Raw genomic sequence first — 25507 nt, forward strand, 5'->3', positions numbered from 1 at the left:
ACTAAATAATGAGGCTTGCCTTCAGGATAAGCATGAGGATTAGGATTTTAAAATTTAAAGAGCCTAGTAAAGTACCTGGCTCAGTTAAAAGGAAAGGGCGGGGGGGAGAGAGAGAGACAGAGAGAGACAAAGACACACACACATAGAGATTTCTAAAGATCAGACATCTTATAATGTTATATGAATTAATTTCCATCTCACTACAGCCTTTTGAACTAGGTACACATAACTCTTTTTGTCATATCAATGAAACAACTGAGTCACCAAAAGGTTAATGTGCTGAAGGTTAATAAATGATAATTAACTTATTGTTATTTCAAAGAGATGTTTACCTGTAACATTTAGTGAGGATCAGCTATATATTGCTAGAGCTTGGCTTCAAGGGATGCTGGCAATTTATTATTGGCCTGTGATGCAAAAGGGGTATTTTGCTTAGAAATTAACACAAAAGAATTCATCCCAAAGTCATTGTCTCAAGGCTTACACCGTGTTATCATCTTCCATGACTGTAGGTTGACTTGGTACACCTGAGGGCCTCTTATGTTGTCTGGGGATGGTGTAACTGGGGAGCTTGGCTGGGTGGGACCCCGAGAGTGGCTCACTCTTTGAGCTGGCAGTGGGTGCTGCTGTCGGCTGGGTCTGTCAAGCAGAGTTCTTACCCATGCTTTCTCCTTGGGGCTAGGCCTTCTTGTATGCTCACAGGAGAAATGCTATGACACCAGAAGGAAGCTGTGAGATTCCTTCCAACCTACACTTGGAAGTGAGAGAGCATCATTTCCACTTTATACTGTTGCCTAAAAACCCAGCCCAGATTGAAAGATCTGAATGGTACAGTTCATGATGGAACCTGAGGGAGTCTCTTCTTTTTTCTTTGTTATAAGAGTCTATAGGAGATACTGAGTATAATTAGCACTAAAGGTGACCATGCTGAAAATAAGGCAAAATGAGGTTAATCAACACTAATAATAACAACAGTAATAACAGTAATGATAAAATCAGAAAGCAATAAAAACTATTTAATAAGACGCTATTGTAGAAGGTAATCAAGCTGATTATGTGCTAAGATTCTGAAATGAGGCTTCTTTGGTTCAAGTCCTAGCTTTGTCACCTCTTACACTGTAACCCTTGGGGAAGTCACTAACACCTTTGAGCCTCAATTTCCTGTTTTGTAAAATGTGGCTAATAATAGTGCCTGTATGGCTTGTTTTAAGAATTTGATGCTTTAACCCATGTAAAAGACTTAGAGCAGAGTCTGTCACATGGAAAGCATTCAACACATGACAGCTCCTTTCCTTCTTACTGTCCTCTGTCCTAACACTGATATTTTGCATATAAATATCTTAGTACACAGTGATTACCTAATCAAACTGAGTGTTGATAATGATGACACAGTTTTTCATGGGATCCTGATGCTGTCTTTATGAAGTAGACTGTTGTATACATTGAATGAATGAAGGAACTGATTAGGCAGAGGTGTAATTACAGTATACAAGGTTGCATGGCAGGTAAGCAACAGGTTTCGAAGGATCTTGCTGATCCATTAGTGGGACTCCATGGAAAGGTCTCCTTGTTTGCTTGTTTGTGGTTTTTTAGCAGTGTGCAGCAGAAAAGAAAGGTTCTGTGCTATGGTAAGAGCACCCTGGTTGGAATGGATGATGCTGCCAACATCAGGGTTAGTTTACAAAGGTTGAGGGGCGAGTGAATCATGATTAAGAGGTTATAAGGTCCAGTCTGCAGTCTGGAGTACTGAGATCCAGGGAATGGAACTCTGATGGACCTCACAACCAGCCCCCATTTGTGAATCTCTGAATCAACTCTGGAGCCCAAGCAGAGACCAGGGAGACTTGTACTGTGGAGGTCTGGGCTTAGTTCAGGCCAACTGAACAAACATTTCTGGAGAGCTTACTATGTGCCAGGCTTTGGAAGCACTGAGATAAATAAGATGCATCCCAATACTAGGCGCAGAGCTTGTTGAGAGGAAAGCTGTGTGACTAATTCCATACCATATTTGGTGGTGGGGGATTCACCATCCAACCACCTCTTCATTGGGTGAGGTTCTGTTTGAGTTCTGGGGGTACTTCAGTTGGTTTCAAAGTAGCCTCCGGGAAAGGTGGCCCAAGGGTCAGACCATGGTACCAGACTGTGGTACTGAAGTTGGCTATCTCAAAGGAAGCAGAGACCCAGATGGAAAGTTCCTGTGGATCGTGCTATCATCAGGAGAGCCTTACGATATGCAGTTATAAGGAGGAACAGACGGGAGACGAACTTTGAGTTTTGTTACTCCTAGTGTTAGACACTAGATATTTTGAGCTTTGGTTTTCCCATCTGTAAGATGCCACAATAATTTGTGCCTACTCATCTCAGAGGGTCATTATCATGCTAACCACAAATGGTTCATAAGCTCGTAAAAACTAAGTGCTCTGTAAAATGGGGCTGTGCAGGCAGGGTGAGCTTGAAGCCAAACTTACGGGGAGAAGAATAGGGCTGAGTTTTGGTCCAAAGCAACAAATAGTAGTTAACACTTCTAAATCATTCACTGTGCACAAGGCATTGTCCTATGGCTTTCATCTTATCTAATCATCATAGCAATCCTGTGAGGTAGCATTAATTCCACCCCATTTATGAATGGGGAATTTGAGATACATAGATGTTAAGTGGCTTACTGAAGATCATTTGTCAGGCAGGAGGGAGGATGGAAACTCAGGCAGAATCTATTCTTGTAACCTCCAGGCTTTTCTACCCATCCTGGGGTGAAACAATTCATGGTGTTTAGATGATATGCCAAGACTAAAAACTGCATGGTTATGGAAATCAACTCTTATTGCAAAAGGGAGAGGGAAAGAGGAAGGAAGGACAGAGAAAGGAGAAGAAGAAGGAAAAGAGGGAGGGAAAAAGAAAGGACAAAGAAGGTAGGAATGAATGAAGAGTAGAAGAAAAGATACACAAGATCATACTGGGAAATGCTGAATTCATCTGGCTTCTGTGCAATAATTTCATTTACTGACCACCTGATCTCTGAAAAGCATTGAAAAATATGTGCATCACTGCCACTGCCTGGAAAACATCACTGTCTAACCTTGAGATTTTCAGAAAAGGATATTGTGTTCAGGCCACCCCTTGCAGGAGAGGGGATCAGATTGAGTACTTAACAATTGTACCTGACTTTTAACTAGAATAGTTCTTTTACCTGTTTTCTTTATGGAAATTCTAAATGAAAACTCATTTAGAAAAATAAGGTGATTTTTTTTATTTGCTAAAACAATCTGAAAACAATGGAGCTTAATTATCTCTGAGGTCCTTCCCAACAAAAGGGAAATAACACAAAGAAGAAGGAGAGAGTAAGAGTTCAATTGAAAAATATTGTTAGAAGGTCAGTAATTGAATCTTGGAGTAGCACTGCTTTCAAATGATGCTAATTAGTCAATTTTAATGAGTAGCCCATAGTTCAAAGTAAGACCTTCCTTTCCCTGAAATTACAATGGCCTTTTAACTAAGACTCTTAGGATCTACTCTGATTACCTTCCAATTATGTTCCATCAGAATTTTTACCTAAGACATAAATTCAGTCTTGTCCCATCTCTGTTTTAAACATTTTGGTAACTATCCAGTGCTCTGGGGACAATTTAAAGTGAACTACAGAGCTCCCCTGAGCTCCTCCCTACCTACTTCTTACTCCTTGTTTCACACCTTTCCTTGGCTGTCCAGCCAGAACCCCACTAATTTTCTTTCAGATCACTACATGTGCATTGCCCTCTGTCACTCCACAGGCATCTAACCAGGTACCTCTGCCTGGAATGTGCATTCCTTCTTGTTGCCTGTGGTAGCCTCTCCCTAATCTTCATTCCAAGCTGAACTGCTCTTCCCCAGGAGCATATTCTGTGCTTTGGAAGGCTGTCTCAGGGCTTCTTTTCTATGCTTTCCTAGCATCCTCACTTCTCAGTTCAATCTCAAATCTGTTTGTTATTATATCTTTATCTATTTATTAATCCCTGTCTCTCCCATGAGACTATCAACTCCATGCATATTCTTCCTCATTTTTTCTCATAAGTTTATAGCACAGTACCTGACCTGTAGTAGGTATTTAGAAAATTTTGTCCAATGAATAGAGAAATAGATTATTTTCAACTCAGAATGTGCCTCCAAGCGATGTTGAGATAATAATGTATAGATTGAGTGTCGCTACCCTATAAATAATCCATAGATTTTCACTTAAGATAAATATGTTCAGATTATTGTTCTCATTCACACATGAAGAAACCCAATTGAAAAGATATTAAATAACGTGCCCAGGGTCACTCAGGGGCTTTCCAAACAGACCATGTCTAAAACTGGAGCCCTCCGACTAAAGGTTCAAACAGTTGGGCGAAATGGAAACTGGAAAGAGAGATTGTTTTAAAATGGGTCCCAAATCTTGCAAATATCTCTTGCTAAGTGTGTTACTTTGGGAAATATCTTTTTATCAAAAAGCTAAGAAAGAAAATTTTAAAAGGATCTAAGCAGACACAGACACGTCTCAGAGCTTATTCTGTAAAATGAGGCAAAATTCTTAGTAGGTATAGGTAGTTATTTTTGATGTGATTTGATATTTCTTTTCTGTATCCTGCTGCCATCTCATTTTTTAGTTATAACACTGGAGGGCAAAGCACATCCATGCAACATTAACTAGAGGGCAGGCAGTATAATTATTTGCATTTTTCAATGACTCTTGCTTTTTTGGTTATTTTTACTTCTCAAATCCACATGGCCTTGACCTGGCTGTCCAGGCTGCAGCCGAGCACAATGTAATTATGCAATGTTGAGATGAAATCTCTCACAGGCATCAACCTCAGGCTCTGATCTTGGGGCTTTAGCTTCTGAACTATGTCGCCTGCTCACATATTTAATTGGTGTCTATGGAAAGATTCTGGCTACTAGGATAATCGTTGTCTTGATTCTGATGACCCTCAGTATGTACCCTGGTTTTCACTCTTCTCTCTGCACCCTATATTTATCTGCCTTTAGATTGAATCTCCATAGACTCCTGAAATGGGACAGAGGGTAATGGCATTGTGTATTTTGTTGAACTCAGGTCAGTTTCAATTTATTAGAGTGGCAGACAATCTGAGCCCTCTGTTTCCTCATCTGCACAGTCAGAATAATAACAGCTACTCCCTGGAGTTAATACCCTCGTCATTTTATGTGATACGTGTGATAATTCTTCTTAAACTATAAAGTAATGTACAAATATAATGTGGATGTAAAGGAGAGAATAGCAGTTATAGATCCTAGATATTCGATAATGATACTATTTCTCCTTCCAGAAAAATGGATGTTTCTGTCACATAAAATAAAGGATGGTTGTAAGAAAAGGTAGCCACATAATGTAGAGGCAATAGGACCTCAGATTCTTAAGACTTCAGACTCTAGATTCTGACAGGTCAAGATATGTGACTACCATTTACCATGAGTGTGAACTTGGCATAGTGTATTAGTCGGTTTAGCTATTGCTGGTACAAAATACCCAACACCTGCAACTTAAAGGAGGAGAGATTTAATTTGGCTCAGGGTTTTGGAAGTTCACTCCATTCAGAGGCTTCTGGCTCCGAGGCAGAAGGGCACGGTGGAAAGGACTGGCAGAGGACAGCTGTGTCACCCACTGCAGCCAGAGCGGGGGAGCCACATCATTAAAAGGAAAGGGCCGGGATCAGATATAATGGCCAAGGTCATGTCCCCATGACCCGCCCACACCTACCTAGAAGTGTGTTTTACTAATCTCCCAGGCCCCTCTGAATCCAATCAAGTTAACAATCCAGTTTAACTGTCACACTATTAGAATTTCCCAAACCTCAGGTTCCCAGTGTGTGTGAAGGGTACCTGACCTAGGAAAGCCAGTAATAGAATATATATGCCACCTTTACAATATAGTAAAAGTCTAAGCAAAAGTCTCCTTGTCAAGCAAAATTGGAGACTGATAGTTTGTTGGTTAATTGAAAAAATGGAGTTGGAGGAATGTATACGTGCTACACAAAATATGAGCTGCATGATGTGCTAATATACTACACATAATGAATCGTTTCATTTTAATTTAAAAGTTATAAATGTACATTATTTGAACAGTTTAGATTCTTTAATTTTTATTTTTACTAGTATGTTTTCAGTACATATTGATTATATTCATTGTGGCAAGTTGGCACATATACATAGCTTAAGTCTTGTTTTAATCCTGTGCTCTTCTCTCCCTCCTTTCTCTGTCCCTTGGTCCCTTTCCCTTTTGCAAAAGATTTATAGCCCTATTTCTTATTACCTTTTATTTTTTCTTTAATTTATTCCTATTTTGTGTTTCTCATATAAGAGAAATCTGATATTTAAGCTTATGTGTCTAATTTATTAAGAAAAAATATAAATATACCTAGATTTTTATGAACCTTCCCAATCTTTCTTAGTTACTTTCCTTTTACTTAAATTGATGGTCGTTTTCCTCAGCAACTGGCCTTTATAGAATTTTCCCACAGAATTCAAATACGTTTCCAGGGAAGGGGGAAACCACACATTCTTTTATTTTATTCTTAATTTCATAATATACTAATAGATACAGCTGACATGAACAGGTTTGGGAACAAACAACTCTCAGTAAATGTGCATGTTATAGAACAGAAGCATGTGGGATTAATAGGAATGTAACCCGTCCGGAGCATTCAGTGTGCCAGGGCAGCAGCCCCATGTTTATCTGCTGGAAGGGAGAGTATCAGTTTTCTGACAATCACTTATGTGGAAGTCAGTCACCAGCATTTCTCGCACTCGTGATAGTAGCCCTTATTCCTAAGAACTTGTCAGTGTGTGTGGAGCAAATGGTTCAAGCTCCTAAGGTAAGAAAAATTAAAACAGTAACAGCAATCAGTGACATGTATTGTCTATGTAAACGCCTTATGTGTATAAACTCATTGAATCCTAAAAAATGGCTGTCATTATGCTTCCTGTATTATAGAGTTAAAATAACACGAAGGGTAAATGCTAGAAGAGAAGAAAAAAAACGAAAGGAAATACATTCCAGCTTAAGCACTAGAGAATCTCCCTCCCTGTTTGTTTACTTTTTTTACACATCCTTTAAATCAGATTAAACTCAGTGCTTGGCCTGATAACACTGCACTAGGTTGCACTGTCGTACAAGGACTACAATATGTATTGCATCTTGCATACCATTTTTCTAAAACTTGCTATATCTACATTTGTTTTTAAGCCAAGAGCTCTCCTACTTCATCACAAATTCTGTGAGGGCCAAGACTGTTATGTTTTGGTTTGGTTTGGTTTGGTTTGTTGTTTCTTGCTAACCAAGATATCCCCAGTGACAGGTAAAGTGTCCGGCACAGAACACCACAGCATTTGCTGAAGCAAAATAAGGGAACATTTGAGATGGGAGTTGAGGGCTGATTACGTTTTGAACTTCCAGGGAGAATGGTAGGGTTTTTTTATTCAAGAGAACGGCATATGCACTTAGGAACAAATGATTATGAGATTAATATCCAGAAATGAGAAAGAGAGAACAGATGCAGTGAGTAAATCAAGACTAATTAAGCACATGGGGCTTGGAACCAAACAGTCTGGTGTTAAATCCTGGTGAGCTGTGTGGTCAGTGTCTTCCGGCCCCAGCCTGAGTGTCCTTATCTGTAAAATGAGGATAATAACAGTACCTCTGAGCCACAGGGTCATTGTAAGGATTACCTAAGGTATGTATGTGGTGGTGTTACTGTGTGGTAAGTGGTCAATAAATATTAGCACTTGCGGCCAGTGTCTTTATTGTCATTGAATAAGGTTAGACCTGTATGTCAGGATGAAATTATAGAGGGATAGAATACCTGCCTTTGAAGTCTTAATCTTATAATGCAAGTGATAGGAAGCCATTGGGGAAGAAAAATAGAAGGGATGCTACAGTTTAGTAAGTATTCTTTAGTAGCCACTTCAAAAATAAACTAGAGAATCAATGAGGTCTTTCTTCTGGGTGTAAACAGATTCAGTATTCCTTCTCTGTTTTGACATGAGTGTTACCACCCATCAAGCTGGCTTAGGAAACACAATCACCAACACAGTTTTTGGAACACTGGTTGCTGGGCCCCAGGGCCAGGCTTTCGGATTCAGCAGGTCTGAGAGAGAGGTCCTAGGTCCTAGGGGATACTGACTGATGTCACTAACTCAGGGACCACACGTACCTTAGAGTAGAAGACTCCTCTCATTACCCTGAATATAGTCTCACCTCAGATATGTGCTTGGTAGGAATCAACAGATTGAATTCATCTAAATGAATCCTACAGGATGTTGTGGAGAGCAAACAAAACAAAGATTATTGTAAGTTTAGAAAATGTTGAATTAAACAACAATAATAACAACAGAAATAATAGAGAAGGGGCCAAGTGCATACTTTCCATATTTACTTGGCTATAGAACTCTTTGTCCTGAGGGTTTTCAAGGGAATATGCTCCTTAAGCCGCAGCCTTGGGAAAGTTTAATTTATACCAGGTGAAGAGGTGACAACCCAGATTGTTTGGTGTGAAACCACAGCTGGTGATTTCCCTTCTCCTCTGTTGAGATCTTCATCCGGCAGATAGTCTTGGATTTTCGAACACCTTCTGCCTAAGCAGATGCTAATGGCTTCCTGTCCCTGCAGATAGCACCCTGCTGAGAGGTGGCAGGACTGCTAACCAGCAGCTGCCAAAGTCACAGCTGGAAGGTGCTCCATCTCAGGTATAATTAGGGAATAAATTTACCCTATTTGGCTTAGGAACCTTCCTAATTTTGAAAAGTAAACTATTCCCAAGAGAAATACCTTCAGTATAGGTTACTTTAAAGTTTACAAAGGGCTTTTGCACTTGAGGATCTTATCTGATGCTTTTATAATCTGTGGGAGACCAGAGCAAGCATTAGTCCCCCCATTTACAGATGAGAAAACCAAGCCTCACAGAAATGAGTAAATTGCTCAGGATTATGAAATAATATTCCTTCTTTGGCTGCCATCCTTCATAGGCATAATCTTTACTTGTCAAAGAATATTTACATTAAAAATTATACCCTCTTAAGTCATTGTTCTTGTCCCTGAGACACAACACCTGACACCTACAACTTAGGGACAGAGGTTTGTGTTGGGTCACAATTTGTAGAAGTTTCAATCCATAGTCCACTGGCTCCAAGGCAGGATAGCCTGGCAGAGGGACATAGCAGAGGAGAAGGTACTCATGCCTTGGTAACAGCAGCTGGGAAGAAGAATGAAGAGAGGAGCTGGGAAGGGAGATACACCCTTCCAAGTCACACCTACAGTGACCTGTCTCTTCCAACCACGTCCCACCTCTTAATAGCAAGTCAGTGCTAATGATGTCCGATAATCCAGTCACCTTCCAAAGGACCCACCTGTGATCCCATAAAGCTTTAGTGTGACATCTTGTTTCTAGAAGGCATCGCTCATGTCTGGTGCCTTAGCATAGATGGCCAGAAGACTGGGCTCTGGGCAGATATCTCCAAGATCTCTCTTTGTGGTCCTCTGGCAGGGGTCTGTATTGCTGGTTGGGGGTCTCAGGGTTCCAAGACAGAATTTTCCAAGAGATTGGAGGTAGAAACTTCTGGAACCTTCCAGTTGGGACCTACAAAGGGAAGGGGTCGCTTCTGCCCCTTTCAAGTGTTACATGCTTTCACCCAGGTACCTGTTTTATTATTTGTTGTCATAATTATTGCAGTTGCTTTAGTTTTTTCTTGAAACCTCCTTAAAGAGGGACAATTTGCCATATGCTACTATCATTTTTATTTTTAATTTGGTGGTTATATGTATAGTGTGGTTTCCAGGAAAAGGAAGGAAGGACATTCTGTCAGTTGCTGAGTATTTCTGTTGTGGAATAATCCCAAATGTGCATTCTAGTACTGGGGGATTCCATAGAAAATAACCACTGGACCCACTGTGAGATGGATCTGAGATAACATTCCATGGGTCAGCTGACTTCATTAACTCTGTTTCTGACTAGTAGGCTGCAATGAACTAATGTTTTGTATCTCTTAGAATTAAAGTCCAGCACTCTTCTAATGTGTAATCTTCATTTCCTTTGATCAGTGTGCAGTCACTCAGGTAAAATGTAGGCCTCTGTGAACAAGGCTACAAGAAAGATGAACAGTATAATTTTTGGCATCATGAAAGATCCTTCCTTAAGGGGGAGATTTGGGTTCTGGGCTTCCAAGTATAGCTTATGTGTTCTCAGTCAGGTCGCTTCATATCTCTGGATCGTTTCCCATTGCTTAAATGCATCAGGCATTGCCTAAGCATTAGTGAACTCTGAGAGTCTTAAATTCTCCCAGCATACACCTGTTGGCTGCTCCTTTGCTATAACCTGAGTCCTGATTTTTGTTTTTGTGTGCATGTTGTATATGTGTGCATGCGTTTGTGTGTGCTGGGGTGACAAAGGCTTACTCTTGGTGTGCATTAACCCGTCTTTTTAAATAGGAGATACAATTTAACCAGTAAAGCCAGACCAACCCACAACAGTTGTCTGTTAGTCATAGGAGGCAACAAGTACCTTCTCAATCATGTGACAGTGAAGCTGTGGCTAAAAATACCTTTAGCATTTCTTCACTGTTGATGCGGCATAAAAGGAAGTCAATGAGGCCCAACATAGTGGCAACTCCAGTGGGTACAATCTGGATGAGGGGGTGGGAGGTGCATGTCAGGGCTGGGCTTCACAGTGAGTACTGTGCAGAGTTTATTTAGGACAATGTACACAGGACCACCTCCATCTCCATCGTGTCTGTCATTCTGTGTTTGTAGCAAGGAGGGCAGTTCACTCACTTCTTTGACATAAGGCCAGAAAATAAGCATCTCCTGTTCCTTTTTATTGTTTTTAGGTTTGTTTTTTTTTTTTTCTTTTTTTCCTGAGGCTCGGAAGCAGCTTTCTATCTGGAATAGAATCAGAAGCTCAGGGGATTGCATCAGACATAGAACTAAGTTCTTTCAATTTTTGTGGATAGCTCTTTTATCCTCCATCAGAGCTGCTTCCCAGTTCTCTTTCCCACCCCCACCCTCCGAATCCAGCCCACAGAGTCACACACGTCTGAGTGTGAGTTATAATCCCGGTGGTGTTCCATGTCATTGGTGACCAGCAGTACTGCACATTGCTTCTCCTCTCTCAGTCTCAGGTTTTCATAATCTTTAAAGTTACACTCATGATACCCTCTTAATCCAGCATAGGACACAGAAAAGTCATGAAGACCAAAAAGAGGAAACAAACAAAAGAGCTTTAAAAACAGGGAAAGTGATTAGAAAATGTCACAAGTTGCTGCCTTAAAATAATATTTTGATTGCTTTAAAGGATTTATCTTGTAAATGTTGTACTGAAATAGTACCTATTTACAGAAAGTACAGTTATCTTAAGTGTATAACAAGGTGACTATGTGCAGACTGAATTCACACATGTAAATAGCACCTGGATCAAGAAAGAGGGGCTCCCTTTACTGCAGCAGCACCCCTCAGTCCTCTCCTGGCATGGTCACCTTCTCTCTGAGGAAATGACACTCTTCATTGCTCCAAAATCTATCTACAGGTCAGGTCTGCCCTTTGAAAAGACAGTATGAACTCCTTGTGTGTGACTTCTTTCACCTTTGCCTTCTTGTATGTGATCCTTCCATGTGATTTTGTGTATCTATGACCCATTCATCCTCCAGAGTAATTCACTCTGCGTGTAGATATTTGTTTCCAGCTGATGGTCATTTGCATTGTCTCCAGGTTGAATCTATCACAAATACTGCTGCAATCATATGTATGTCTGCCAGTTGACTTACATATGTGTTTTTGTTGGGTATATAGTAGAGGTGGAATTGCTAAGACAAAATGAATTTGTATATTCAGCTTGCTAGATACTTTAGCAAATACTTCTGCTTTCCCAACTTCACTGAAGCAAGTCTCCTTCCCACCAATAGCACAGGAGAGTTTTGATTGCTCCACATCTCTGCCGATATGTAGCACTTTCCATCATTTTTATTTTATATTTTAATTTTATTTTAGCCATCCTGCTGGTGTAGTATCTCATTGCAGTTTTAATTTGCACTGTCCTGATGATGAATAAAGTGAAATTTCATTGTGCTTATTGACCTTTTGAATAGTCTTTTTTATGAAGTGCCTGCTCCTGTCATTTGCCTAATGAGTTTTTCTTACTGATTTGCAGTACTTTATGAATTATCTGTCTTTTAGGCCTGGGACAGAAAAATACCACAGGCTGGATGGCTTATAAGCAACAGGAACTTGTTTATTTGTTATTTTCTAGATCCTAGGGAGTACAGGATCAAGGCATTACCAAATTTGGAGTCTGATGTAGGCTTTCCGGTTTGGCTTCTACCCGTGTCTACGCATGCTGCAAGGTCTCTCGGGCCTCATTTACAAGGACACCTGTCCTGTTCCTGAGAATTGCACCCCCTAAAATGCTCCACCTCCAAAGAGCATCACTTTGGGGATCAGGATTTCAACCTATGAATTTTGGGGAACACAATCATTCTGACCACATCATTATTATGGATCCATTATTTTGTTGGTTAGAAATACTGCACATATGTCCTCTCATTGAGCATTGCTTCTTTGCTCTGTGTGGTATTTTGTTGGATGTGTTTTGAGTTTAATATAATTTTAGTAATTTTTCCCTCTGTATAGAGCACCTTAAAGATATCTTTCCCTCCTCCAATGTCATGAAGACATTTTCCTTTGTTTCCTTTGAAGAGTTATTTTGTTGTTGTAGTTCTACTTTTTACTTTTTTTTTTTGAAGTGGGAATCAAACTCAGGACCTTGTGCTTGCCAGGCAGGCTTGGTGCCACTGAGCTACATCCCTGGTCCTATAGTTTTACTTTTTTACATTTAGATTTGCAATACCTTACTTTGATTTTGGAGTATAGAAACAAGATTTTTTTTTTTTGTTTAATATAGATATGAAATTGGCTCTGGAGCATGCATGGATTTTTTTCTCCCCTGGGTGTTTAAATCTATGATTACTGATTTCAAAGGGACTCCTGCTCATGTGAGCGCAAGAGGAACACGACAATTGGTTTTTAGAGGAGACAGTGTACCCTTCTATCCACCAGGAGCTTTCCATACATCATCTTCTTATCTGAGTGTCACTAGCACTTTTTCAAGGAACAAGTTGTTATTTCCTTCGTAGTTGAGACAACAGAATCTTACAAAAGGTGAACAGTTAGCTCAAGGTTAAATAATGAGTAGCAGAGCTGAGACTCAGTACTCAAAAGTTTTCTGACTCCAAAGCTCACGTCTAGTTCTTTCTTGTCTAAGCATCATAGTAACAACATTCATTAGATTGGTGGAGAGTGCACAACCAGTGAGACTAGAATATTAAGCTAAAATCAACGGGGCTGGTCTAGTAACCAAGGGAAATATTTTTATCAGAACATTTGGAAAACATGGTTACTGTTTGCCCTCAGTAATGACAGTTCACAGTCAGTCGTAACTTTTCTGTACTGGAAAATTCCCAAGAGTTCGTTTATTCAGTTTGAGTTCTTAAGACAAAGTATATGGTAGGTATTACCTTCCCCATTCGACAGATAAGAAAACTAGGAGGCAAAGAGGTCAGGTGACTTACTCAAGGTCAAATGGCAAGATTAAAAATTGAAGGTCAAAAAGAGAGCAGCACTTACTTCACTTTGCTCCCATATTTGTGAGCGCCGAGACCATTGGTCTAGATGGCCACTGCTGTACTTTAGGATAGTTAGGCCTGTCTTGCTTTTGTGGCCTGTTGTTTGGATCTTTCACTGTCCATCCTCCTACTACTCAGGAAGAACATACTGTTTGTGCTGCTCTCTACCCAGGAGCACCCTGCTGCTTTTAGTCCTTCTGTCACCCCTGAGAGTTCCGACTCCTTCCTTCACTTGTCTCCAGAACACCCATGCCCCAAAGCAAAAAGCTGAATTTGAACATGCAGCTGATGTTACCTGTCACCTCTTTGCACACACAGAAATGTGTAATTGCAAAAATTGTTTCATAATCCTCCCCAATTAAGCTCCTGACAACCTAATTTTAAAGACCCCATTGGACTTTCGTGATGCTGTTCTCATTCCTCCTCCTGCTCTTCAAACCTGCCTTCCCCATGGATGATCTCTTGTGGTCACTGTGCAGTTCCAAATGAGAACATATCCTCAGAGGGGTGAGGGGCTAGAAAGCTTTCTTTTGGTCTTTTCTTCCAAATTGTTATGAACCACTCAATGAGACTCTGACATCATGTGAAGAACTGGGAAAAGAAGAGAAACAGGTTATTAAGGCAATGATGCAAACTCAAATAGGAGAATGATTAAAAGCCAAATGTCTATCTGGGAGCAGTGAGGAACAGGGAGAGTCTGAGGGCCAGTTACAGCTCCTACTAGCACATTTATGCACTGAGGCGCCTTTCAGCTGAGCCTCAAGCATCCTGACACCATTGACCTATTCATCTTTTATTAGCACCATGCCTTTAAAATACACGCACACACATGCCACAACAAAAGAACAGTGCATCTTCAGAAATCTAAAAACAACTACCCATCTCCCCGATTGTGTCTGCAGTCTAACAGAGTGTACGTTTTGTGGAGTCACACCAAATTACTCAGACGCCCATTGCAATGTCAAAGAAATGCCAAAAAGCCGCAGAGGACATAAATAATAGAATATTTCAGAACTACAGTTTCTTTATTTTCTTTCTTTTTTTTTTTTCATTTCCTCTCCACTTTTAAAAACACACTCCTGGTAGGCATATAGGAGTTGCAGATTATAGTTTTCTATTTTAGCCCACATCTGTTTCCTCTCCTTCTCTCTCCTTGGCACTCAGCTCGTATGATCTTCCCTAAAATGCCACAGGCCAGGCACCACATTCCCATCTTAGGCAAAACCTCCAATTAAAATCAGCAGGGAGGTTGCTTGAATTAGGAAACCCAGCCAGGGCTCCCTAGCCGGATGGTGCTGAAAGGGGGCTGTGAGTCTTTGAAACACTGATGGGAGCGCTGGGTGGCAAAGCCTCTGTCCTCCAAATGACAAGCAGCCCCATGCTGTGTCACGGAGGGACCTGTCAGGTTGCCAGAAAATCCTGGCTGAGGCAAAGACACAGCCTGCCGGGAAGCAGCTGAGGGGTCTCCATCATGGCCCTGAGCCTATTTATCCTCCTGTCTTTGGAGTGGAGGGCAGGGAATGCCTAACAAGGTAACTGAGAGCTTGCTAGGTTTGGATTCATAAACCCTGAACTCTGGTCGGCTGTGTCCATGCTGTGTGACCGTGGTGAGTCACAGTCCCTCTCTGGCCTTCAGTTGTCTCACCAGGAGAATGGAAATTGCAAGGGAAACCTATCTCATGGCGGGGATGTGAGGATAAAGAGGTATCTGCCATGTAGGAAGCTATGGAGAAACACTCGTCTTCCACCTCAGCAGCCAAGTCTGAGTGTTCTGTTCTTACATGAGGGAAATGGGCTGAACATTTGCAAGGCTTCTTCCTGAAGGTTCTCTGCTTCTGTGATCCAAGCTGCTGCTTCATTTGGAACCACTGTGAGTGCTTTCCCATTTAGAAATGAAAGTGCAGCTTCATGGCCTCCCCTCCGACCTCCTTTCTTCTCCCCATCGGACTGACATGAAATCTCGTCTACAGAAGGATGCTGATTTGCACGTGCTGGAGCTAAGCCATGGCTGCAGATGGAAGATGCTGTGGGTCCCTAGGGATGGAGAACAGCATTTTAAAGTGTGGTCCTTGCTGCCTGGCACGGTCTGCCTTGCAGGGGGGTCGTGTCACCTTTGAGACCCTCCCCTCCAGAGCCAGCCTATTAAGCCACTTCTCTGTTGCCAGGGTTGAGGCAGGCTGTCACCAGCTAGCCTGGGAAATGGTATTTATAGATCACAGTCCCTCCTACCCTTGGTCCCTAGCCTCTCCCTGTGTGCTTGTCTGTGAGCCCCAATTATCAGTGAACAGAGAGAAGGGACCATGGCAGGTCCAGAGGAAGCAAGGAATGTGATAATAGGCCCTTCGCACACTCAGACTTCCTGTATTTTTCCATTATTTCAATGTATTTCTCTTCTTACGGCTCCCTTCCTTCTTCTTCTTGCTTGCCTTATTGCTATCATTTTACTTTCTGATACAGTAGGTAGCTGAATGTGGACTCATACCAGAGTACTGAGTCGGATTTGGGAATGTGAAGTAACTTCCTGATCTCAAACAAGTTATTTCAATTCTAAAGACCTCATTATTTTCCTATGTGACACAGGTTCACCATGCTGCTCACAGAGGCCTATGACGACCCTCTAGTATCAGGCATGGGAGACAGTGAGTGAATGCTCAACAGAGGAAAACCACAGATGTCCCCAGCTGGCTTAGTGTGCTGCCTGCAGTTGAATACTGTAGGGTGGTGGTGGTCAATACTTACTACTCAGAGCATGGGTGGGAGGTGGAGGATGTGCAGGGGATCGTTCTGACTCGGGGATTTCTAAATTTTGGAATTTGTTTGTTAAAAAGAAACACTCCAAAAAACAGGGAGTTTGTTTTGCTGGTTTTAATCTTCTCAAATGAAGTCGCGAAAAGCAAAGGAATGCTCATTGACCTTGGAAATCAGGACTCCTTGCTTCCATTGCAGCCACGCTGGTCCAGGAAAGGAGAGGGGAGCCCACTCTCATTGATCCATCCAGTGTCCACAGTCCCTGTGGACTACAGTGGAGCATTGGCTGAATGTCTCCATGTCTGTCCTTCGCAGCCTGCTTGCATTCCATCTCAGTCTGCCCCTCTAGTGAGTGGCTCCTTGGTGGCCCCTTCCTGTTCTTCTTTTCCCTGTTACCTTCAGCTCCAAGTCCTTCCTGCTCTCTCATCACCCTTCCCATGTCTCTACCTTTCTCCTGTTTTCTCTTTCCCCTTTCTCTGGGTCTTGCTCCCCCAGAGTCCCAAACACCATCTCCTTTCTGAGTCCTCGTGCTGTGCTGTATCATTAATGCCTTCTTTGATACAGCCCACCACAACCTCATGATTATTCTGAGGTCAGGAGATGCAGGTGCCCACACAGCTCGCTGATGTGTCTCAGAGGGCCTCTGTCCCCAATCCCTCCTTCTCGACAGGGCTGGAATCCTAATTCGCCACTAGCCCTGCTGCTTGTTGCTGCATCACCAGGAACTTTCATCTTTTTATTCCCCCATGGAGGATTCTGAGAGTTCAGCCACAATGAAGCATTGATTCAAGGAGTGGGGGCTGCAATCTTGACAAAGGGTCCCAATGATGAGACACGAGAAAGGGGGCGCTCTACGGGGTTATAGAATGCCTCGCAGATGGGAACAGAGGAGGTCTAAATGGGGTACTGTCCTGTCACTTGGAGAGGGAGTGACAGGGGCAAGTGTGGGCCATTTGAAAGAGGCATTTTGAAATGAGGCTTTCGTCAGATGGAACCACGAAATCAGAGCCATGTCGAAGGGCCCTGCAGCTCACAGAAATATCAGATGACTCATTCCCCAATATTCAGTCCATGTTCTGGTTTGGGAGGTGGGAGTCACACAGCTCATTATGATTCCAGCTCCGTTTCCTGAAGGCTGGGCCTGCTGCTGTTTTCCAGGCTGTGATAGGATTGGTCTCACGAAGCAGAGACCAGGGATGCCTGGAGCTGTGTGGGCGGATGGTATGGAAAACTAATACTGCAGTCCTGAGGGCAGAGATACAAGTTTATTTTTCTTTTTTAAAAATAAGAACAAAAACATTAATATTGTTTGTTCATTTATTCGGCAAACATTTATAGAGCTAGGCTCTGTGCTAGGTGCCTGGGGAGGGAAGGGCCTCTCCTATCAAGCCTCCGAGCCTGAGGGGAACCTGACAAGGAAACCAGGTCCCAATACCATGGATGTTGAGAGGCTAGGATGCTTCTGTGGATATAAAGGGAAGAGTTTCAAAAAGCTAATTATTCCACCATTTTCTCTCAGCTGATAAGCAGCTCATGTAAAGCAGAGCCTGCCAGGAAGCCATTTCAACAGTATCCATTTTCAAATGGTTATAACAAAATGGCTTCCCTCAAACTCTGAGAGATAGTGAAATCCCTGAGAGTGTCTCAATACCTTCAAAGGAAGAGCTTATTCTCTAGGATAAGATTTCTTATTATTACCTTTTTCATAATTGCTCTCTGCTGGGCTTTTCTGAGCACTTAATATATTATCTCACAGAGTCCTCTCACCAGCCCAACCACATGAGATGGGTTGTATTATCCTCATTTTAGGTACAGATACCGAGGCTTAAAGAGACAAAATGACTTGTTCTTGGTTATGGAATGGGGTTTTGAACTTACTTCTGCTCCGGCCAGTATCCATGCTTTTTACCATAAAGATCTACTTCCCCCTGGCTCTTAGTGTTTATGGTTTGATGAGCATCGCTCATCAGTGGAAATGATAGTACAGATGGACTGCCACAGGGGGTACAATGCAAATCCACCTCTGTTTCCAACTTCCTAAAATGGAGATCATAAACCAACAGCACCAGCATCATCACCAGCAAATCACCACAGCATATGTAGCCTTAAGAAAGGTTTGCTTGACTTCTGTGTGATAGACAATGCAAAAGGCCATAGCTCCGAGCCAGGGGACTGCTCTGGTCACTGGCTGTATGACTTTGAGTCCATCGATTCACCTCTGAGCTTCTGTTGCCATGTCCATAAAATAGAGCTGACAGTCCCTTTGCAGGAATAACAAGAGCTACATTTTATGGCATTCTTAATACCTACCAAGTTTGGAGCTAAGCTTTCACATAAAAATTCATGTCACCCTCCCAACATCCCTGGGAGGTAGCAATGATTAGGAAAGTGAAGGAGACTGTCCGGTATGGCTTTGGCACACATGTGGAAGAGCTAGGATTTTATGCAATCTCTGACTGACCTCAAGTCCCAAGCTATTTTCAGGGTGTTGTTGTGGGGTTCAAGTGAGAAAATGGGAGTGAATATGCCCTGTGCTGGGTAAAAGGTGCTAGACACATGTGATGTTTTATTTTTTGGCATGGAAGGTAGCCAAGAGGTGATTTGCACAGCAGTGCGGGAAGGCGAAAGTCTCCGGGAGGCTCAGTGCCTTTCATATTTTTACCTATTCTTCTGTAGTTTCTCATTCAGTTATGTACCTGTCTTCATTGGAATGTTTCAGTGTCCAGATTCTGGGTTCAGACTTTGGTATCATTTATAGTGTCGACGGACCGTGGTGGGGAGGGTGGCCTCGAGATACATTTGCAAGAACTGCCACTGATTTGAGAGTTTGGTGCTGTGGGAAAATGAGCTTTTTTTTCATACATTTTGAAAAACCATGTGAGGGTCACCTAGGATCACCAGTGTGGAAGCACTATATTATTTCTAGTATATGATAAAATAGAATTTGTTTTTGTGGATGTTGTTGGATGTTATATGATAACCTCAGTGGAGGGATGTGTTCAGGGGGTTAACTCATGTAATGTAGATTAAAAAAAATAAACTGTGAGATCTGTTTCATTGCTGAGTCTTTACTAACTTGTTGCCACCCAAGGGGAATATTTATGTTTAGACGCTTTTATTTCTTAAACTTCTCTGGAAGTTAATAATATGATGTTATAATGTCATAACTACAATCGCAGAGCTGGAAGGATCCCCCCTCCCAAACATTTACTCCAACCTTTTCTCTTGACAGATGAAGACATTAAACGTTACAAGACATTAAATGTACAGTGTCACACAGCTGGTTTATGGCTTTGCAAGGAGCTAGAATAGAATGAAGTTCTTAATATGTATATCGTCTTCCTTATAAGTGCCCCCACATGTCCTTTTATTGTTTTGGATAGTGCCAATTTGCAATATCAGCTGTGTAGAGCAACCCGCCGCCCCACCCATGATGGTTAACCCTCTCCATTCTCCCTCTGTTTCCCAGGACAATTCAGCAGTGGCTTGCAAGGGTCCAGTCACTTCTCTACTGCAATGAGAATGGGTTTTGGGGAACCTTCCTGGAGAGCCAGAGGAGCTGTGTGTGCCATGGCAGTACCACCCTGTGCCAGCGTCCCATACCCTGCATCATAGGAGGGAACAACAGCTGTGCCATGTGCAGTCTGGCTAACATCTCCCTCTGTGGGTCCTGCAACAAGGGCTACAAGCTGTACCGAGGCCGCTGCGAACCCCAGAACGTGGACTCTGAGCGCAGCGAGCAGTTCATCAGCTTCGAGACCGACCTGGACTTCCAGGACCTGGAGCTGAAGTACCTGTTGCAGAAGATGGACTCACGTCTCTACGTCCACACCACCTTCATCAGCAATGAAATCCGCCTGGACACCTTCTTCGACCCTCGGTGGCGCAAGCGCATGTCCCTCACTCTCAAGAGCAACAAGAACCGCATGGACTTCATCCACATGGTGATCGGTATGTCCATGCGCATCTGCCAGATGCGCAACAGCAGCCTGGACCCCATGTTCTTTGTCTATGTCAATCCCTTCAGCGGGAGCCACTCAGAGGGCTGGAATATGCCTTTTGGGGAATTTGGCTACCCTCGTTGGGAGAAGATTCGTCTCCAAAACAGCCAATGCTACAACTGGACTCTCTTGCTGGGGAATCGGTGGAAAACGTTTTTCGAGACAGTCCACATCTACCTACGAAGTCGGACTCGGCTAACTACCCTACTGCGTAATGATACTGGCCAGGGCCCCGTGGACCTGTCTGACCCTTCCAAGAGGCAGTTCTACATCAAGATCTCGGATGTGCAAGTGTTCGGGTACAGCCTGAGGTTTAATGCCGACCTTCTCCGCAGTGCCGTGCAGCAGGTCAACCAGTCCTACACACAAGGCGGCCAATTCTATTCCTCTTCGTCCGTGATGCTCCTCTTGTTGGATATTCGGGACCGAATCAATCGTCTGGCTCCTCCTGTGGCCCCGGGGAAGCCCCAGCTGGACTTGTTTTCCTGTATGCTGAAACACCGCCTGAAACTCACCAACAGCGAGATCATCAGGGTGAACCACGCCTTGGATCTCTACAACACCGAGATCCTCAAACAGTCGGACCAGATGACAGCCAAACTCTGCTAACCCGGGACTTCTAGCCATGGACTTTCCCCTTTGTTGTACAAAACACAACAGGACAAAACAAAGTAAAGCAAAGCGAAACACAAAAATTTGTAAAGTATAATTAATATTCAAAAAAACAAGGGAGGAAAATCTTCATTTGTTGGAAACGAAAACGTTCTAGCAACTGTATAAAACCGTTGGGCATGTTTGTTATTTCTATACTCTGCCATGAAGAAGGGTCTCAGCCTTTATGGAGCTTTGAGGGAGTTGCTTCGTAGGCCTCAGGTGCTGGATGGAGGGGGGAGAGGGGGAGAGCATATGCAATGAATTGTAGAGATCGCTGCTGTGCAGGTGCTAAGATTAAACACTACAAAGAAAGAGAGAGATATGTAATGTACAAATGACACTGCCATTTTTCCTTGTGGGAGGAAATGGACATAGATAAAGAAGATATTTCTTCAGTTATGATTTCTTCCCTCTGTATGATTAATCCTTGTGATTCCTTTGACTCCAGTCTCAAGGGTGGGTACACGATGACATACCCTTCTTTTCTTCTCAATAAACCCAAATGAATGGAAGGTGACCAGTAGGTCTGGGAGGCTGGGAGGAGACATATTCACATAATCACAGGACAGTAAGTGACCTTAGGTATCAACTCATTGGACTCCTTAGTTGGGGAGATAGGCTAAGAGAAGGATTCCATGCCCTGCCCATGGTTACACCTGCAGTAACTGCCTGAATGTGGACCTGAATCCTATCTTCCCACTCCCTTGACAATGTGCCTTCTTTTGAATCACACTGGCCACTTTCATATTTTCCCCTCCAGCAAAGCTGCCAAGGGACTAAGTATTTTCCTGAGGTTGTTTTGATAGTCGTTTTGTGTGTGTGAAGAAATTCCTCCCACCCACTTTCTCCGAAAGGAAAGAGTCTAGTGTCAGATTTCTTAGAAATACTTTCCGTGTTAAAGATAAAGTCTTAGTAGTCTGAATAAAATCAGTAAGCAAAAGTTAAAAAAATAGGGCAAGTTTTAGTATTGCATCGATGTACCATTTTCTACAAGACAGACTTTCAGTTAAGTGTCGAAAAATTATCACTTGATTAACTCATACATGTGCACATGTATGCCTCCACCCATGCAACAGTATAGCCCTGGCCATTTTTTTTGGCATGTGAAAAGTAAGCCTTCTGAGGGACGTGAGGTTAGAGTGAGAAACTCAAGCTCATCTCAAAGTACCTCTCTAGAGGATTTGCACAGACATTGCTTTGAGTTTCTAAGAACCCAGAATTTATCTCTTTATTGGGTGGTACTTGTGAAAGGTGCTTCCTGGCCATCTGGACCTCGTTTTTGCATTGGCAGAAATGCAGAATTACAAAAATTTAGGGTTGGGAAGAGGGTATAGAATTACTTTGGTCTAAGCTTCTGCTTGGTGCAAATGTCCTCTTCATCTTCATTGGAAATTGACCACTCTTCACTGATTGAACTACTGCAGGACAGGAAGTTAATTAGTTCTATTTTCTACTTTCCTTTAATTCTTCTTTAACAGAAGGAAAGCAAAAATCCCATTCAGTGTACATTAATTATCACACAGATGTAATAATTAGAATACCCTTCTGTACTTTGACCAGCCAGCCTTGCATGTTTTCACCTACAGGCTTCAGTTCTGGAGTTGCATTCCCCCCCTCATGCTAATATCCTATATGAAATACAAGATTTAACTTAGAGGCCAGAGTCTGTGATAGGACATGTAAGCAAACACTATCCCTGAGTTACTTTAAGATCTAAGTAGAAGTGCTCAATACATAAGAGGTGAAGAACTACCTAGCTTCCCTAAGTGTGGGTGTAGGAAAGATACTTTTTTTCTACAATGGTAAATTCCAACTCATATGTGTGTTTTTAGTATGGATGAGTATATACTTCATACCAACTTCTTCAATAGTTGGCATGCATTTTACACTTCCATAGGTTTTAGACCTCAGCTTTTGAGGCTTCATTTTTCATTTGGTCTGGAAATCCCTCAGGTCAGAGGTCACTCTGCAGCTTGTTCATCAACCACAAGAAGATTTTGCAGAAGTCCAGTAAATCAAACATTTCTTATGCAACTAATAGGTGGATGGAGAAATGTAAATATTTGTAAGTAAATAGTTCATATTTGTGTACCACTCATAAATTAATGAAAAAGAGAAATATAAATAAATTTTAAAAACAATAATTAGACTACATCATAAGAAGTGCTATAATGGAGTCAAGTTCAGAAAGAAGAGCCCTAAACAAATTATTTCCTCTGTTCATGAGGTTGGAAAAGGCTTTAATGGAAGGGGCATACTCTTTCTGAATATTGGAGAGTGATCAGAATTTGGACCAGCAGAGAGGAAAAAAATGGTCAAAGGAACAATGAATGCAAAGCCACAAAGGTATAACTGTGCCTTAGGAGGTATAAGGGTCAGTTATAACAATAATTTTTACAATGTCATTGAAACCTACTTTGGTTTAGATTAGGTTTTAGATGAATCTAATTCAGGTGGAAACAAACATCCAAAGTCTTTAGGATCTGAAGAATGAGCTTCAGACTATCTTACTGTTGCCCCGCCTGCTCTCCATGGCTACCTTCCCAGCATTTCCATTGACCCTCATGCAGTGGTTCTTCATACTTCCACAGCACTGCATTGCCTAATCTTTATGGCGATTCAGTCAGGACCTTTAAACTGAATCCTTCACTAGACTTTACCATGGATGTGTGGGGAAAGGACCTGCCCTCCACCTTGGTAGTATTAACTTAGGTATTTCGTTTAATGGCGATAATGCAGCCATCCCTTCAGATAGGAAATAGAGGAATCTTCAAGGAGAAAGATTCAGACATCAAAAATTTATTCTACACTAAGAGGAAAGTCCTTTGCTGTGAAAGAATATAAAGTACTGTGGATTTCCAAATGTCTTGTTCTTGGGTTTGGCTGGCCCTTTGAACTTACAAGGTTTCCTTCTTGCAGAGAGGAACAGAAGCCTGAAGCCTTCAAGTGAGATTTTAATTCAATTAGTGTCTTTCAATTTGATGCAGCAACCAAGGACCTACAGTCTCTGATTAATATGCTGATGCTAAGACATAAGAGTGAACAGAATGCCCATTTGGATAAGCACTGGTAGCAAAGCATGTCATTGCCATGGAAACCACAGAAAGCCATTAATTAGCTATCAAATAAAATCATTGGAAAATTCTAGACCTTGGCATATCTGCCCCCTCTAAAGAGAAGGGCAAGAAGAGGGTCACTATAACTGTAAGACTCCTTTCCTTGATTAAAATCATAGTTATACAGAGACAATGTATTGGAAAGTGGGAGAAAGGTTAGTGTGTAAAACAAGTGTATGAAATAGAAAGGCTTTGGGATTATTCAAGTCTAAGACTATAATATGGACACCGGAGTAGCTTGTCTGTATTGAGAGAATCATCTCAATGATGTATTTTATTCTATTATCATTTCTACAGAAAGTGATAATAATATGGCTCCACTAGATGGTGATAAATGATCAAGGGAAGAGATCTACCATCAATCAGTGGGGAGTAATTAACCTTTAATATAAAAGGTGCACATATATAATTTTCAAATAAGTACAAGAAAAATTAAAAATTAAGGCAGAAAAAAGGGAAAAATTATAATAGCTGGACACATATAAAGAGAATAATAAGACTTACTGCACAAATAATCACAATAAATGTAATTGGATAAAACTTGATTGCAAAAAACCAGAGGTTTTCAGATCATAAATTGCAAAAAGACTGAAAATAAAAGGATCAATAAACATATACTAGATATATTAACAGAAAGCTGACATAGCAGTGTTAATAGCAGTCAAAATAGACTAAGAAAATACATTATTATGGTTAAAGGTGGTCAATTTATCTGAAGAATGGGCAGAAGACGACACAGAGTCACAGACTCTTAGGGAAAAAAAGATCTTTACCTATCTTTAAAACTTCAAATTTCAGAGATAAGTTATTCAAAAGTATTCTATCAGGTTTGAATATTGACTATGAGTAGTTTCTTTTTTACTCTCTCAAAGTGCAAGGTCATGTAGCCCAATCGCCTAACCAAGGCAAAAATCAGCCCCGTCACCTTTGAACTGCTGGGTTACCAAATTCATAAGCATATATCCTCCCCCCTTTCTCTTCTCCTCTCTCTCTTTCTCTTTCTCTTTCTCTTTCTCTTTCTCTTTCTCTTTCTCTTTCTCTTTTTCTCTCAATCTTTTTCATCAAAATCTATGGAAAGGCATTTCTCTGATTGAGGACCAACCAATTCCTTGGAAGATTATGATTTTAGATGGAGAGGTCACTTTCTTGCTAAGACATCTATAGTATCAGTGGCTCCAGCCCTGCCAACCAGAAATCCTTAGAAAGCAGAGGCTCCCTGAGTGAACTCTCCTATCTCAACATTTGTTCTCTTTCCAAACCACCATCAGAACCTGAATTTAGAAACATAAAGTCATTCTTCATTTTTCGACATCTGGTCTGTGGACATTCTGAGTTTGGATATATGATACA

The 25507-nt window shown here is 41.7% G+C and overlaps 1 protein-coding gene across 5 annotated transcripts in view; it reads left to right on the top strand.

The window, feature by feature from the left end:
• Positions 1-21440, top strand: part of Brinp1 (BMP/retinoic acid inducible neural specific 1) — a 168522-nt gene extending 147082 nt beyond the window's left edge. For all 5 annotated transcript variants that reach the window (XM_004849475.4, XM_004849477.4, XM_087183292.1 and 2 more), the window contains one exon: positions 19856-21440. In XM_004849475.4, coding sequence (XP_004849532.1) covers positions 19856-20996 — 1141 coding nt within the window. In that variant the 3' untranslated portion in view covers positions 20997-21440. The remainder of the gene's footprint in view (positions 1-19855) is intronic.
• The last annotated feature ends 4067 nt before the right edge of the window (positions 21441-25507 follow it).

This window comes from Heterocephalus glaber, unplaced genomic scaffold (genome assembly GCF_053883595.1).
Source record: "Heterocephalus glaber isolate CG9 unplaced genomic scaffold, H.glaber_assembly_v1.0 deba00001479, whole genome shotgun sequence".
Lineage (NCBI taxonomy): Eukaryota > Metazoa > Chordata > Mammalia > Rodentia > Bathyergidae > Heterocephalus > Heterocephalus glaber.